This window comes from Poecile atricapillus, chromosome 2 (genome assembly GCF_030490865.1).
Source record: "Poecile atricapillus isolate bPoeAtr1 chromosome 2, bPoeAtr1.hap1, whole genome shotgun sequence".
Classification (NCBI taxonomy): domain Eukaryota; kingdom Metazoa; phylum Chordata; class Aves; order Passeriformes; family Paridae; genus Poecile; species Poecile atricapillus.
This window is the reverse complement of record NC_081250.1, coordinates 84435697-84449731: the sequence shown is the minus strand read 5'-3', so window position 1 is coordinate 84449731 and position 14035 is coordinate 84435697. Positions and strand designations below refer to the sequence as shown.

At 38.3% G+C, this 14035-nt stretch overlaps 1 protein-coding gene across 10 annotated transcripts in view; it reads left to right on the top strand.

Moving 5' to 3' along the window:
* The window catches only part of GRB10 (growth factor receptor bound protein 10), a 147901-nt gene that overhangs the window by 84853 nt on the left and 49013 nt on the right, over positions 1-14035 (top strand). For all 10 annotated transcript variants that reach the window (XR_009276800.1, XR_009276798.1, XR_009276799.1 and 7 more), the window contains 2 exons: positions 7251-7467; positions 10191-10332. Coding sequence is in view for 6 of the 10 variants with exons in the window: in XM_058830917.1 (XP_058686900.1) it covers positions 7251-7467; positions 10191-10332 (359 nt within the window). In the remaining 4 variants the exon portion in view is untranslated. The remainder of the gene's footprint in view (positions 1-7250; positions 7468-10190; positions 10333-14035) is intronic.

Sequence of the window (14035 nt, the reverse complement as noted above, 5' to 3'; positions counted from 1 at the left end):
TGCTTTTTAGGAAGGAAGGTATGCTTATTTTATTTTATTTTATTTTATTTTATTTATTTTTTTTCTGCAAAGCTGCAAATTTTCTTTGAGAAAATGGATATCAGGAATTCTGTTTTCTAAATAGTCTGCATGAGTCTAGAAAAGGGACTGGCCATGACTTACATATTTTAATCTTATCTCTTATAGTTGGAACATGCGTAATCAGAATTCTAGGTGGTTTAGATGGTTTTCCTGGATTTCAAGCCCCTCTCTCATACTGATGCCATTAGTGCTTCAACACTTGTGTGTGCAGTAGAGTCAAGCAAGAGGTCAGCAGTGGTGGTGGTGATACCCACCTACAGCAATTGTCTGTCGGGGCAACCAATATCGATCCAGTCCACAAACAGACCAACCTGACTCTGCTGTCCTTGGTTTAGAAATGGCAGTATCCAGAGTAGGAGGTGCTTCTGAATGCTGTCTGTGAATAATTGCAGCACCATTAACGGGCTACCAAAAAGCAAAACCATTAAAATCTCCATCAGAGACATGCTTTGCCTTAGTTTGTCCCCATAACTAACAAATAAACCCTCCTTGTCTACCCTCCCTTCCCTCAAATGCTTAGCTTTCAATCATCTCTCTTCAGGATGTCAAGTGTTTTGTGTGAACTGGACGAAAACTGAATTTTTCATTTTTTATCCTTCCATCTTTTTCTATCACAATTCCTAGCAGGACATCTATAGCCATTGAAGCTTTCGTTTTTTTATAAGCACCTTTCATATATAGCTTACTCCTATAGTTGTTACCTAGCAACATTAATTTTGTTCAATTTATTTTGTCTTCTATTTCAAGAAATCTATCAGGTGTGTTTTGAGAACTTATCTGGAGTCCAACCATGAACCTTTAGAAAAGAGGTGTAAAATAAGAAAGTTCTCTCCATCACCTGTACTTAGTGTATGTATACTTGGTGTTAGCCATCACAGCCGTACTGGCAGAAATGGGAATAGATGTGTGTGGCATTTAAAAATTGCCTGGACAATACTGAAGCAGTTACAAGTTCACTATTGATTTCTCTGTGTGGTGTTTCAGTGTGCTCAAAGAACACAGATGCCTATCTCAATTTCATGCTCTTTTACCAACCAGCATCTCTGTTTCTTGCCCTTCTCTCTACGGCATGGTCCATTTAGCATTTTGCAAGCTGCACATGTACTGATGTGACATTTTGTAGGCTAGCAACCATAGTTACAATACAAAATAGAGGATTTCACTTAAGCTGAAGAACATTAGAATGCAATAAAGGAAAGGAGTGCAGAGGCCCATAGGAGACTTACAGGGCACATAAAGGGGTTCAGGTTTGTAATTTTTAATTCAGACTGTGGTTGCTCTGGAGGTATTGATGCCTCTAGGACACAAAGTTGTCGTTGAATCTTCTGCTTTTCCTTGAACAAAAAACCCTCTAAGCTTCTAATGTTCAACTGAGGCAGTCCTGATATTTTTATAATTCTGTCTGACAGCCTTCTCTGATCTGGAGAACAGTGTGAAAGCATAGGGTTTGCAAATATTTTTTTAATATTGTATTTTTTTTTCTTGTGCTAAACTTCCCATCTATATGGAGCTTTCAAGAACTCAGGAGGGGAGAGATTGCATAGAATTGAAACTGGTATTGGGAACGGAGGATGTTGTTCAGCTGTAGCATCACTGTAGAGGACACTGTGGGGTTTTTAAAAAATTGTAAGAGATCTGCTTATTATCATCCACCTTCTGTTGCAGATGTCTCTCAGAGGTGTAGAAGCTGACAAGTATCAAATACATGCATCCGTAGGGGGCTGTGGATACCAATTGTATGAAAATTGCAGATCAACTGGTGCCTGTTGCATTAGTGGAAGATGAAGTCAGAGTACAGAGGGATATGAGATATTTGTGTAAACATAGTGAGTGTAGTAACATGCTCAGATGGAGAAAGTAATAGAGGAGTATGAGTGTTACCTAGAATGGACTTCTTCTTGCATCGTTACAACTGTGTGTTGTCAGTAATAGCACACTTACTAAAAATGATAGTGATGGAGATTTCTGAAAAGTCTTTTCAAAGTGGCATTTAGATACGGTACTGGAGGGACATGCTGGTGCAAGGGATCCCCTTAATATGAACAGTTGTCTTATAACAGGAGTTTTTATGCACATCTCACTGTGCTAATCCTTATGTGCATTTTTAATCGTAAACCATGAGATTTCCACAATGCTAAAACCCTTGCAAAACATAAATGTATCACTGGTATGAATCAGGATAACTTAGAGGCAGTTTTAGAGGATTTGAAACAGAATCTTGAGGTAGATACCACAAGTATTTTATATGTCTTTTTTTTTTTCCCCTTTCCAAATTCTGGTACATTTCTTCTGTTCATTTTACTATAGAGGTATTTTCCCTGTATCACCTATGATTTACATAGTGTTACACTGCATCATCAATACAGGATTGTAGGCTATATGCAATTGTCTGATCCTTTTCTTTCACTGTTTCCATCTGTCTCCTTGAGGGTTAATTCACATGTGCTGGAGGGGCTGCTCACAACTTGGATACCATGCCCTACTCAGCTCTAACTTCAGTGAAATCTTTTATTAGGTGTATCTTAGCATTTCTATTTTGTCAAGATGGCTCTTGAATATGCTGCTCTGAAACTCATTTTGGGGGACTGATTGCTGGTGTTAGGTTATCAAAAAGGAATAGGTGATCAGTTAACAGCTGCCTTACTGTACAGAACACTTGTTTATATATGTGCTGTTAGGTTTCATGTGGTATCAGACTTAATTCCATGGCAACACAAAAGTGCTAGATAGTCTTTTTATAAACCTTCTACCAAATTCCTAGTAGGTCTTGCATCAGTTATCTCAGAACTGATGTAAGGGATGAAGTTGGGTGATTAAATTAAAAAATGATGGAATTTTATTTTTTTTTAATAAAATGTTTTTACAAGCCTCTTAAAGCACAACTAATTTAGGTCCTGTGATGTTTTTCAAAGTGTTCGCTATGAACTGTGGACCATATATGAAAGGGAAGGATATTTGCTGAACTGTCAGGGACATAAAATGTATATTGTCTGTAGTCCAAAGCTGAGATTCTTTCCATGTTAATCTCTTTTGCAGTAAATAGAATTTCTGCAATGCAGTGAGCCCCTTGACAGCTGTGAAAATACCTGCTTTCTTCAGGAAGCTGGCACAGCTGAAGATGAGCAGGATCATTTCAGCTTTATGTTGCTTCAGAATAAGTGGAATCTGCTTAGTCTTGTTAGCTGAGCTTAACATGTCAAGGCCAACAGCTACCAAAATAAGTAAATAAATGAGGATGTAGAGGATAGAGAAGGGCTAGAAGCAGAAAGGCAAGTGGGACATGGTTAAGTACAGATTAAAGTTTGCTCAGGCCTAATTTAGGAGTTATCATCCCTTCTATGTTATGCTCAAAAACATTAAAAATGTATTCAAGATGCTTTGTTTTATGGAGCATGATATTTTACCTCACTAGCTTAGTAGAGTTTTTCTAACAAAGTTTCCCTCTTTCCTTGAATTGAGCTTTTAAACCTTTTCTTGTAATTGAAATCATTATTTACTTTACCAAAAATATTGCTTGCAATATCCAGTGGAGCTGGTTTCTGAAAAAAGCCAAAGTTTAACAAGTTGTGGGCACAGAAACAAAATGAAGTTCAGACAGCTTCCAGTGCGTTCACTTTGATTCCAGTTTGGGAAAGAAGATTGCTCACAGAAGAGTCTACAAAACTGTCCCTGTCCACCACCAGAAGTATGTCAGAGCTAGGTTTGGCAACTGTTCTCCTTTAAAAATGACAGTCAAAAACTAAGGGCTGTTTGCATGTTTGTGCATGGAAGTGATAAGTAGTTTCTGTGCTGTTCAATTGAAACGGACTAGACCTTGAATATCCACTTTCGTACTCCTTGATCTTACGGCAGAATTCAATACAGATTAAGGAAAATACCGTATTGTATCCCTGGAAGTGCATGTATGCAAGATATTTGGGGAGCTGGAAGCTCCTCAGCTACCTGCAACTCACTCTGCCTGCTGGATTCTTTCAGGTCAGTCACAAAATCTATGTGTATATACTTAGAGGACCAGTATGGTGCTGTGCTGTGCTCAAAGTTCAATGATTTGCAAATTTTGCTGTTAAGTAGCAAGCCTTCTCAAAGTCAGTTTTTGTCTGAAAAAAAAAAATCTGTATAGGGTTGTCTTGATGGAGGCGGGATCTCACTGGTTGGGAGAGAAAGATACTTTGAAGGATTGCACTATATATTAAATACCCTTCTGAACAGTATACTTGCATATGGTTGAAACTTGAATCTTGTTTGATTATTTGATTTTTGTTTAGTTAAACTCTGTGGAGAGCCATCACAGTAGCATACTGGATTACTTGGCAGGCTGAGACATCTGCTGGCACTTTGGAGGTGTAGGCTACAGCAGTGATGTTTCTTATTGCATCATGCTGAAATCTCTCTGAAACATAATGGTATTTAGTAGTGAATGCCATTGTATAGAGATGAAACTGTCTGAAATTCAAGATTTCAGGCTTTGTCTTCAAAAAGCTTAAGGATCTTAAGGATCTTTTGCTCCTGCGAAAGTTTTTTAACGATACTGAGGACTATTATTAACAGTGCTGCATCTGCAGAGAAAAGGAGCTGACAGAGGAGTGAAACCAGATTCTGGACTTCAGTGCAGCATATTATTAGGAGAACTTTATATGCACCTTGTCAGTGCCTGTCCTACTAGAAATTGAACTTAGGCATGTAATTGATATACTTAAAAGCCTGCTAATGGTAATTCAATGCTTTAAACTATGTACTTGTTTTGCTTAGTGTTTTGCATGAAGTCCCTCATTTCACGTATATTAAGCTACATAGGACACCTTTGCAATTATTTGCTTATTCAGGGATAGCTTGAGATGACTCTTAATTGTTCCTCCCATGTTACAGTCACCTGAAAACTTAATGATCTTGCACACTAATAGCTTTGTCTAAATGGTTAATAAATTAGCACCCTCAGGGACCAAGCCATATGGACTCCCACTGAATATATGCCTCAACTTCTTCTCTTTCTGCTTTTCAGCATGCTAAACAATTGCTGTTAGTTGCTGTAATTTACTCCCTGACTCTGTGGTCAGAGTCTGTCTTTTATGTCTCCTATGTCCAACCCCTAAGCATTTACTTGACAGCCATCTGACACCCTACAGCTCAGTACTTTAGATGAATGATAAAATTTAAAAGCCTTGTAATTTGGCCTCTTCCTCTTTCTACTTCTGTGGTTCCCTTGTGATTGCTCGAGAAGTGTTTTCTAAATGTCCTCTCCCAACAGGATAAAAATCTGGAGGATGGAATGAAATTCAAATTGCAGCTCTGTCTCAAGATCACTAAAAATAGCAGGAAAATTATTGTAGACTTTGTCCAAGCAAAGCAAAGCTTAGATTGTTGAAAATCCATCAACTAAGCTGACATACAGAGATGGTGTAACCTAGTGAGGGTGAGTCTCAGCAGTAGTGTAGTAGCTGTTAAATACAAAAATTGAGGTAAATTATCATAAATAATTGAAAGGAAGAAACCTGTTTGTGGGGTGATGTGTTTGTGGTTTTTTCCTTTCTCTTCCTTCTTTCTTTCTTTCTTTCTTTTTTTTTTTTTTTTTTTTTTTTTTGACATATGTTCAAACCTTAAAATCCTCTTGAGTATGTTCTAAGTGAAGGCTAAGTGGCTGTTACTTTATAGTAAAGAGCCTACTGACTTTCAGTGAGAAACATGGTATTTCAGGTCACTAAATAGAGCTCAGGTGTAGGGGCATGACCAGTAACCTGTTTAATTCTGAGCAGATCTTTTGTTCACCCAACACTGAGAATGGAGATCATCAGCATCCTTATACAATTGCCATTGTAAATGTAAATTGTAAATGCCATGTTCAGATCTCATTATGGTTATCAAGGCATGTTGCTGGTGGACAGAAATTGAGTGATGCTGTTTTAGGCTATATTCTCAAGAAATGTGATACTTGTACCAAATCATTTATGGTATCTAAAAGAAGATAGTGCAACTGGTTGCAAGGTGCTTCTGATGGTTCATTTACCTAGAAATCATGACAAAAGAATGGATATTGGAAAATGCAGTGTGTTTTTGCCACCTTCATGGCTTGTCTCTCCATCCCTGTCAGGAAGAGTTTTGTGAGATGGAAGGTTTGCAGGCAGCAATGGTATGTTTCGCCACGGCAGTTGATATGGCTGGAAAACAAGGGCACATTTTTGGCTGCACAAAGCTCTGTTTGGTCAGGAGTAGCTGTTCAGGCAGTGGCTGTGCTGTAACCAGAAGCAGATATCAATGTGTGTGTTCGTCAGCCCGCTGAACTCCTGATAAGGAGTGATGTAACTTGTGGCTAGAGAGTAATTACAGTGCTCTGCAAGAGGAGTTCAGAGAGTGGTTAGTGCAAAGGGCTTGCAGAGTTCTCTTGTCTTGCAGAGTACTTATGATCATTGAGGAGGAATGATTGAGCACAAGTTACTTATTTACAATGAGGTAAGGTTGGTGCCCTTTTTAGGAACTGATGTTCTTCCAGCCAGCCACAACACATCCTTGGTTGATTTACTTTGTACTCTTTAAGGTAGAATTCTATCTATCACACTGCAAGAGCAAGAATACACAAGATCTTTTTATTTGAAAGTCATTGGACTGCCCTTCAAAATACCATATCACAAAGATATAGTAGGATTTTTAACAAGATATAATGATCACTTGTATAATGGTGTCTTCTAGCTCTGCAGCACTGTCTTAGTTTTTTTTCTTGTAAATTATTTGGTCTTGCAAAGTATTTATTACAGTATTGGACAATCTAAACTTGATATATTGCCAAGCAAACTGAGGTATTTGCAAGTGATATGCTTTGGAAACATATGGCAGTTTATCAGTAAATGAAGTGGTGTTTCACATTAGCATTATTATTATTAACAATTGCACCAAATTCTGGTTCTATATGCACACATACACACACACACATATATAGTAAATACTGTGTCCATAGCTTTTCACCATGGAAGACAAAACAAATGTCCGTTGCTGGCTGTTAACAGTTGTGGTTCTCTACTTTAAAAGAAATACCTTATTTCTGCAATAATAATTTGCACTGTAAAAATGTAGTTAAATAATTATGTGATAATTTTACTGAAACTTAGTCTTTGCTCTTGCCACATTTCCTTTGCCTGGGACTTCCAGGTATGTTACACTGCCTTTTTTTTACCTTTCAGATGACGATGTGGACCTGGAAGCTTTGGTAAACGACATGAATTCCTCATTTGAAAGTTTATACTCTACATGCAGTATGCAGTCGGAAACCACTCCGCTCCTTCAGAATGGCCAGCTGAACCGCAGCCAGCTGCCATCCTCGGGGTCCGGCACCCTGCAGCCCATGTCCCCAAGGCAGAAGGTGCAGCGCTCCCAGCCAGTGCGCATCATGGCAGTCAGGTACAAGGCACTTGCCTCCTTTTCCATAAACTGTCATGAACTGGCTTCAAAATAACTGTATTTTAAAATAGGAGATCCACTTTGGTAAGGAACTTAATAGTGCTAGACAGGACATTTGCATAGAAAAATGTACTAAGTAGGTGAAGATCATAATATTTCCACATGTTATCACCTTTCTTTTAGTCAAGGTTTGATGTTTCTGCAGTAGCTGATTTGTAGAAGTGTGTCATTGGTAGCAATTGGCAGAAGCTATATCCATATTTGGATTTTTTTCCAAACTATTAAAACCAGTGCTCTCAAGTCTGGTGTCTACTGACAGCCTATAGGTTTTCTTAAACGTAAGAGATCATGTAGATAGATGAGGGTATGCTTGACTACTTTTGATATACAGAAAGTGCATCTCTCTTTGTGGAGGTTTCCTGAATGGTTTAAGACCAACAAAAAAAGAGCGTGTCTTAGTTATTTAGCTGCCCAGAACACTTTCAACTCACTCACTTGAGTGCGCTGTGTAAGTCATTACCAAAAAAATAGTGTTAAAGTTGTCCCCGTGTTGAAAGGCTGAGGACTGGAATACAGGCTTCAAGTGGAAATCTCTTGAAGGTGATGGGAGAGTATATAGGTGATGTACAGGTTCTTAAAATCTTTTTAGGCAGTAGGAGGAAGGGAGCTCCTGTCAGCATGAGTAGGTCAATTAATTTCTTTCCTGCTAGTTAACAATTTCTTCTTTGAAGGAAGAGAAAAGTAATAATATAATAAAAGAAAAATTCCAAGTGTGGAAGGGGTGGCTTCTAACTCTTTACACTGATGTATTGCTTATAGGAATAGTATACTAAAGGCAGCTTTTCTGTTTAAATGGGGTATGCAGTGCAACTAAGCTGATGATGCGATTAGTTCTATAGGTATTTCATAGTTAACCTCAAATTTGGCTGTACTAGAAAATGTACTCTCTGGTGTACTACAGCTGTTGATATTTTGTAAATATCTCAGTCAAAACACTTAAATATTCTTTGGCATTTAATAACTTAGCAATTCTTGTTTTGAGAACACTTTGCCTTTTTGAAATCTGTACTTCCATGCACACCAGAATATCCTGTGCTTATCATCATCAAAGAAGATAATGGTGAAGCTTCTATTCAGGGTTATCTGGACCCAACTTGTTTGCCACCAGAACAGAGTGATTGACTGTGGTCTCCTAGGAGCACAGATTGTGTGTATCAGTTACGAAGTAAATGATCCACTGGCAGCAGTACAGGTGCAGCAGAGCACAGCACAGAGAATTCCCAGCTTCAGGAAACCACACCTTTCTGATTATATTGAGTCTGTGGTTCTACTTCTTACAGTGGAGGTCAGTCAAAAACTTGAAGTACAGCACACTGTTGCACAGATATGACATGTCTACTGGTCTGAAGAATCTTACACTGTCCTTTTATCCTATGCTGTAGAGAACTGCACACATGGGAAGCACCAAAAAAAAATAAAAATAAAAATAAGCAGGTCAAGTAGTTGTTGTCATAGTTACAGTTGGAACCTGCTATTTATTGCACCCCCTCAGATCTGTAAGGTTCATTCATGGAACACCAAGGCAACTAAATTGCAGGACAAAGTTACCTGAGGGGCAGATTTCACAGTAGTTAAATTTTGTTATCCCCCAGGTTCTGTTACAGGCAAAGACAGTGAGAGTACCCTGAGTGAGACACGCTGCCAGGGGCAAAACCAGCAGTTGTCTCCCAGGAGACTGTTAAGGAAGTCTCTGCTTGCTGAAGGCTTGCAGAAAAATGACAGCAAACTCAGTTTTTAATGAGATGCCTTTCAAATCCAGGAGTTAGTTGATTTGAAAACTTTCATGATTACCACTAGATGGTGCCTTCTGCTTAGGCATTGAAGGGCAGCCTGCTGCAGTCAGCTAGTGCATCTTCAGTGGTGATGTCCTGGCAGCAGGGAAACCAAAAGCCATCTGTGTAGCCATGAATAGGTCTTACAGCTTTTCTCGTATGTTTTAGGGTTTTTTTTGTTGGTGTGGGCACTTCAGGTGTATTATAAACGGGAACTTGAAGCTCCGTTATATGTAGACTCATGAGGCGTACTTTGGCAGATGCACACTTGTCTGAACAGTAACTGTACAATGAGCACAAGGTGGGAGGGTGTAATTCCAGTTTATTGCTTACTGCTAAAGCCACATATTTGAATTTTCATTTCTTCAGGAAATGCCGCGTTGCTTGGAGATAGAATCTGGTATTATAAGGAGGTGACAGTATTGGTTTAAGTCTCATCTTAGAGAACTTTACAGTGGGGTACATGTTTGTTTTCAAATCCGCTTGGAATTTGGCTCTGAGTGACTGCCATTGTTTTCTCCTCTTTCTCACTGGTTTGGAAGAGCTTTACTGACTTTCTGGCACACACAGCTTAAGCTTGTAATCTTGTGCTTACAACATTGAGTACAGCTAGATATTTCTGTTTATTTTATTTGCACAGTTACCTCAGTTACTCACCCAAGTAATCAAATTATGAGCAACAAAACAAGTACAGATGCCTGACCAGTCATTTTTCACATGCAATTACCTACTTTGTGCTAGGAGTTGCTGTAACTGTATACTAGTTACCTAGAAAAAGAGTGTGTTTGATTCCTTGTCTTTAGTGTCATTATCACAAACGCTGGGCCAGGAGAATCAGGTCTAGTGATGCCAGTTTGCTCCTCTTAATGCGTAGTGCTTCTGTGTTTATAGGCGTCTTCAAGAGGAAGAACAGCAATTCCGAACGTCATCTTTGCCGGCCATCCCAAATCCCTTCCCAGAACTTTGTAGTCCCGCAAGCTCTCCAGTGCTGGCCCCTGGATCTTTACCTCAGAGTCAACCTGCTAGTAAGCATGTGAGTATGGGATGAAGCTTTGGGTCATCCATTCGTGTGCAGACCAGCAGTGGACTACTTCATTTTGAAGGGAGAAGGAAAGCTTCCAGATAAGTAAAACACTTGTAGACTTTGTGAGTAGGGCAGCATTGGCTGAGAGGGTATCTTCAAATAGGCTTCAGTCAGTTTTTGAAAGGTTTGTAAGAGAGAAGTGTAAAGATGAAGTAAGCATCTTTCAGAAAAATGCATGTTGTGAATGAAGCAGTAATGCTTAATATCCTTCAGATTCTGTTATTCAACCTAAAGATTTAATAATTCTGAATAATTCTGAATTAGCTTAGAGTTGGATGAGGATCTGTGCCTCTTATACTGCATATTAGAGGTGCCACAAAAACACTGAACAGCTGAATTCTCTAAAGATATTGTGGTACTTTATCTGCTGTTTTTCATGAACCTGCTCAAAAACCAAAGGCGTTCTTAGAGCTTGTAACTATGCACAGCTCATTGTAATGGTATTTAAGAAGGTTGTCTCACAGAAAGCTGGTGGAGTAATTTTCTGGGTTCTTAGCAGTTAAGATAGCCCAGACCAAGTTCTCATGTGGTCCAGAGTAGTAACTTCAGCAACACAGCAGTTTTTCTTCTCTGTCCTACTCCACTCTATAAAAACAATCATCTTGTTTTATATCATTCCTCAAGCACACTTGAAGACTAAAGCTGGTCTCAAAAACCTTTATTTTGTAAGCTGTGCTGACCTGCATGGGAATGAAAAGATGGGTTACTCTGACTATTGGCTTACATCTTGAGTTCTTGAGTACCCAAAAATATTGAGAAGTTCTGTGTCACTGCTCAATTAGTTTGTAATTAGCTCCTACATCCTCTCAGAGATAAAGGGCTTGGTTGGGTGGTTCAGCTGCAAGCAGTAGACCCCTCATATGTTCTGTGTTGCATTACAGTGCCATAAACAGCCGCCTCCTTTTCTGAGAGACACAGTGCATCTCCACTGGTTTTACTGTATTTCTTACACATACAAGACAGGTAACCAAATCATGCCCTGGGAAAAAATTGAGTCATCCCATTGGGAATTTAGCACAGGGCCCTGTCAGAGACACAGTTACTGGCTAAGCAGAGAGGCTGTTTTGCCAAAGCAGTGTTGATGTGACTCTGGGGAGATAAAAACAGGGGCAATTCTGCCTCCTGGCACTTGCCAGCAGAACAGCAGCATACCTGTCTCTCTGAAATAAACTCTAGCCTCTGATGAACCTGTGTTTACCTCTCCAAATATTGCCCAGGTTCAGGGTTTCTTTGCCTTTTAGCTCTATGTTTTACTAAAATTATCCAAGCTACCCTAAACTTAGCTCTGTAAAACCTTAAGGAACCCTAAATGATCTGTGAATCAGTTTTTGATGGAATTTAGAAATCAGTGGTTTAACTGCAGATAAATATAAAAATAACTAGTCTTTTAATGTATGTAAGAAGATGGCTATAAAGGCAGAATAGACGATCTTTTATTTTCCCAAGTTTTACCTTATTTTTTAAAAAATTATTTTACCTTACTTTAAAATGAAAATTTTTGACAAATGTTTGAAAGCCTAAAATGAAATAGTTTATATTGTATAGATATGTGTGCTGCTGAATTTTTTAATCAAAGGCAGTCTGTTATAGTGGTAAAACCTTTTAGGGTACAAGTTGAGGAGGTAAAGCATGTTGGGCAATAATGGTTTCTTTTGTAGATGCAAATACACTGTTCATTTCAGCATATCAACTCATTGGAGGCAGTTGAGAAACACTGGCTCTCGGTGAGGGAAGAATAGAAAAGTGTTCTTTTCCTGTATAACAAAGTATATTACTCTCTTTAATGAAAGCTTAAAGAAACAAAACTGAAAAAAAAACTTCTGGTTTTAAAGTATTAATGGTAAAATAAAAGAGAGTAGGCTTGGTTTCTTCATGATGGAAGAAAACAACTTAATTTTAAACATGGAATATTATTGGATAATAAAATAATCTCTCAGTTAATCTTCCTTGAAATTTGTTTAACTCAGGTTTAGCACCCTTCACAGGAGTCTGCTAAACATCACAAGTGAAAAACATAAGTAACTTAAAGAATGTTATACATCTTTCCAACTTCAACGCATTTAAAAATGTAGAGTTTGGGAACTTGAGTAAATTATTTTAGGACATGCTCTGGCTGAGATAAATGTCCGTCAATAGAGTACAAACTACTGGTTAATAAAACAAGTGATGAGCTTAGTTAAAGGACTGCAATAGCAAATTTTAATACCTGGCAGTTAGGGAAAATAAGTTGTGCTTTAAGGAAAATATAAATAAAATGAGAAATGCTAACCAAGGTAAAACATCCAGATGTTTAATTTCAGGTTCTCTGCTTGCAAATTATGAACCCAGATTAAAATTGGAGATGGGAATGAGCCATTCTGTTTACATGGGATATATGTGGTGCTAGTGAATTCTTTTGGTGCTTCTCAAGCATCTACAGGTAAATAAGCAAATAGCAGTTCCAGTCAGCAGTGCTGCAGGTCTGATCACACAGGGCATCATGGCACACGCATGGTATGGAGGAAGTGTTGCCTTTGGTCAGCCCATATTTGTGGCACTTGAGAGGGTCTCAGTTAACATAGCCTTTAGGGATTTCAGAAAGAAGTGAGTATTTTGTTTGCTGAACATGTGAAACAGTGGAGAGATCACTGCGAAGCTAGAGGGTCTGATGACTTGGTAAGAAAGGAAATGTTAGTATTGTTCCTCCTGAAACACCTCAGTGTTATCTCATAATTGTAAAATACAACTTCTCCATTGATAAGATCTAGTAGTGGTTATGCAAGAGGAATTTAAAGATCAAGTCTTGTTGAACATAGAAGAATCTTATGTCATATTGCCAAGCCTTAGGCATAAAGAAATGCCAGCTCTATTCAGGTTTTTACTAGAAGTTATATTTTTACCCAGTATATTGTTCCCTGTAGGAAAAGGATGCATATGTGATTGAAAGAGTGAGTAAAGGAGCTTTCAGGTCATAAAGCTTGAATTATATTTTGGGCTGAAAAAATGGATATTGTCTTTTCTCATATGCAAAATTTTATTCTGTAGCTGGAGCCTGAGTTTTTTTTTTTTTTTGCTTCTGAGTATTTTCCTTATTTTTTTGTGCAGTTGCCACTGCTTTTTTAACAAGCAGTTCACAGCATTGCTTTATGCACTGTTCTGCATTTGTTTCCTACTCTTGGCTCAGCAGAGAAATGTAAAAACAGTAGAAGAGTGAAAAATAACTGTAATAAACCTTTCTTACTTTTTTGTGCTAGGTTCTTTTTACTGTCTTCTCATGGTGACAAAGCATTTTCTTTATTGTGCTCAGAAAAATGAAATAATTTCAATTTTTTGAAAATATTTTTACGAGGTCTGTTGGGTAATGGTACTAATTTCACTGCAGCAGGAAGCAGTATGCCACCTCTAACTCTGCTGCCAGTCAGGCATTGAATTCTGCTTTTAAAGCTGATGGCTGCAGCAGCATACTGCAGCTGCTCCCCAGAAGACAGACAACAGTGGGAAATAACAGGTCTTCAGTACCAGCACAAAACTAAAAACGTGTAGGCAAATGGGATACTCATTTAATGGGAGAAGTAATCTGGGAAGTAGAACTGGAGTGTTAGGCTTATTAAAATAATTTCAGATTTGTTTGTTAGAGGTTTTTTTTAACTCTGGATAATCTTCTTTGCTTTAG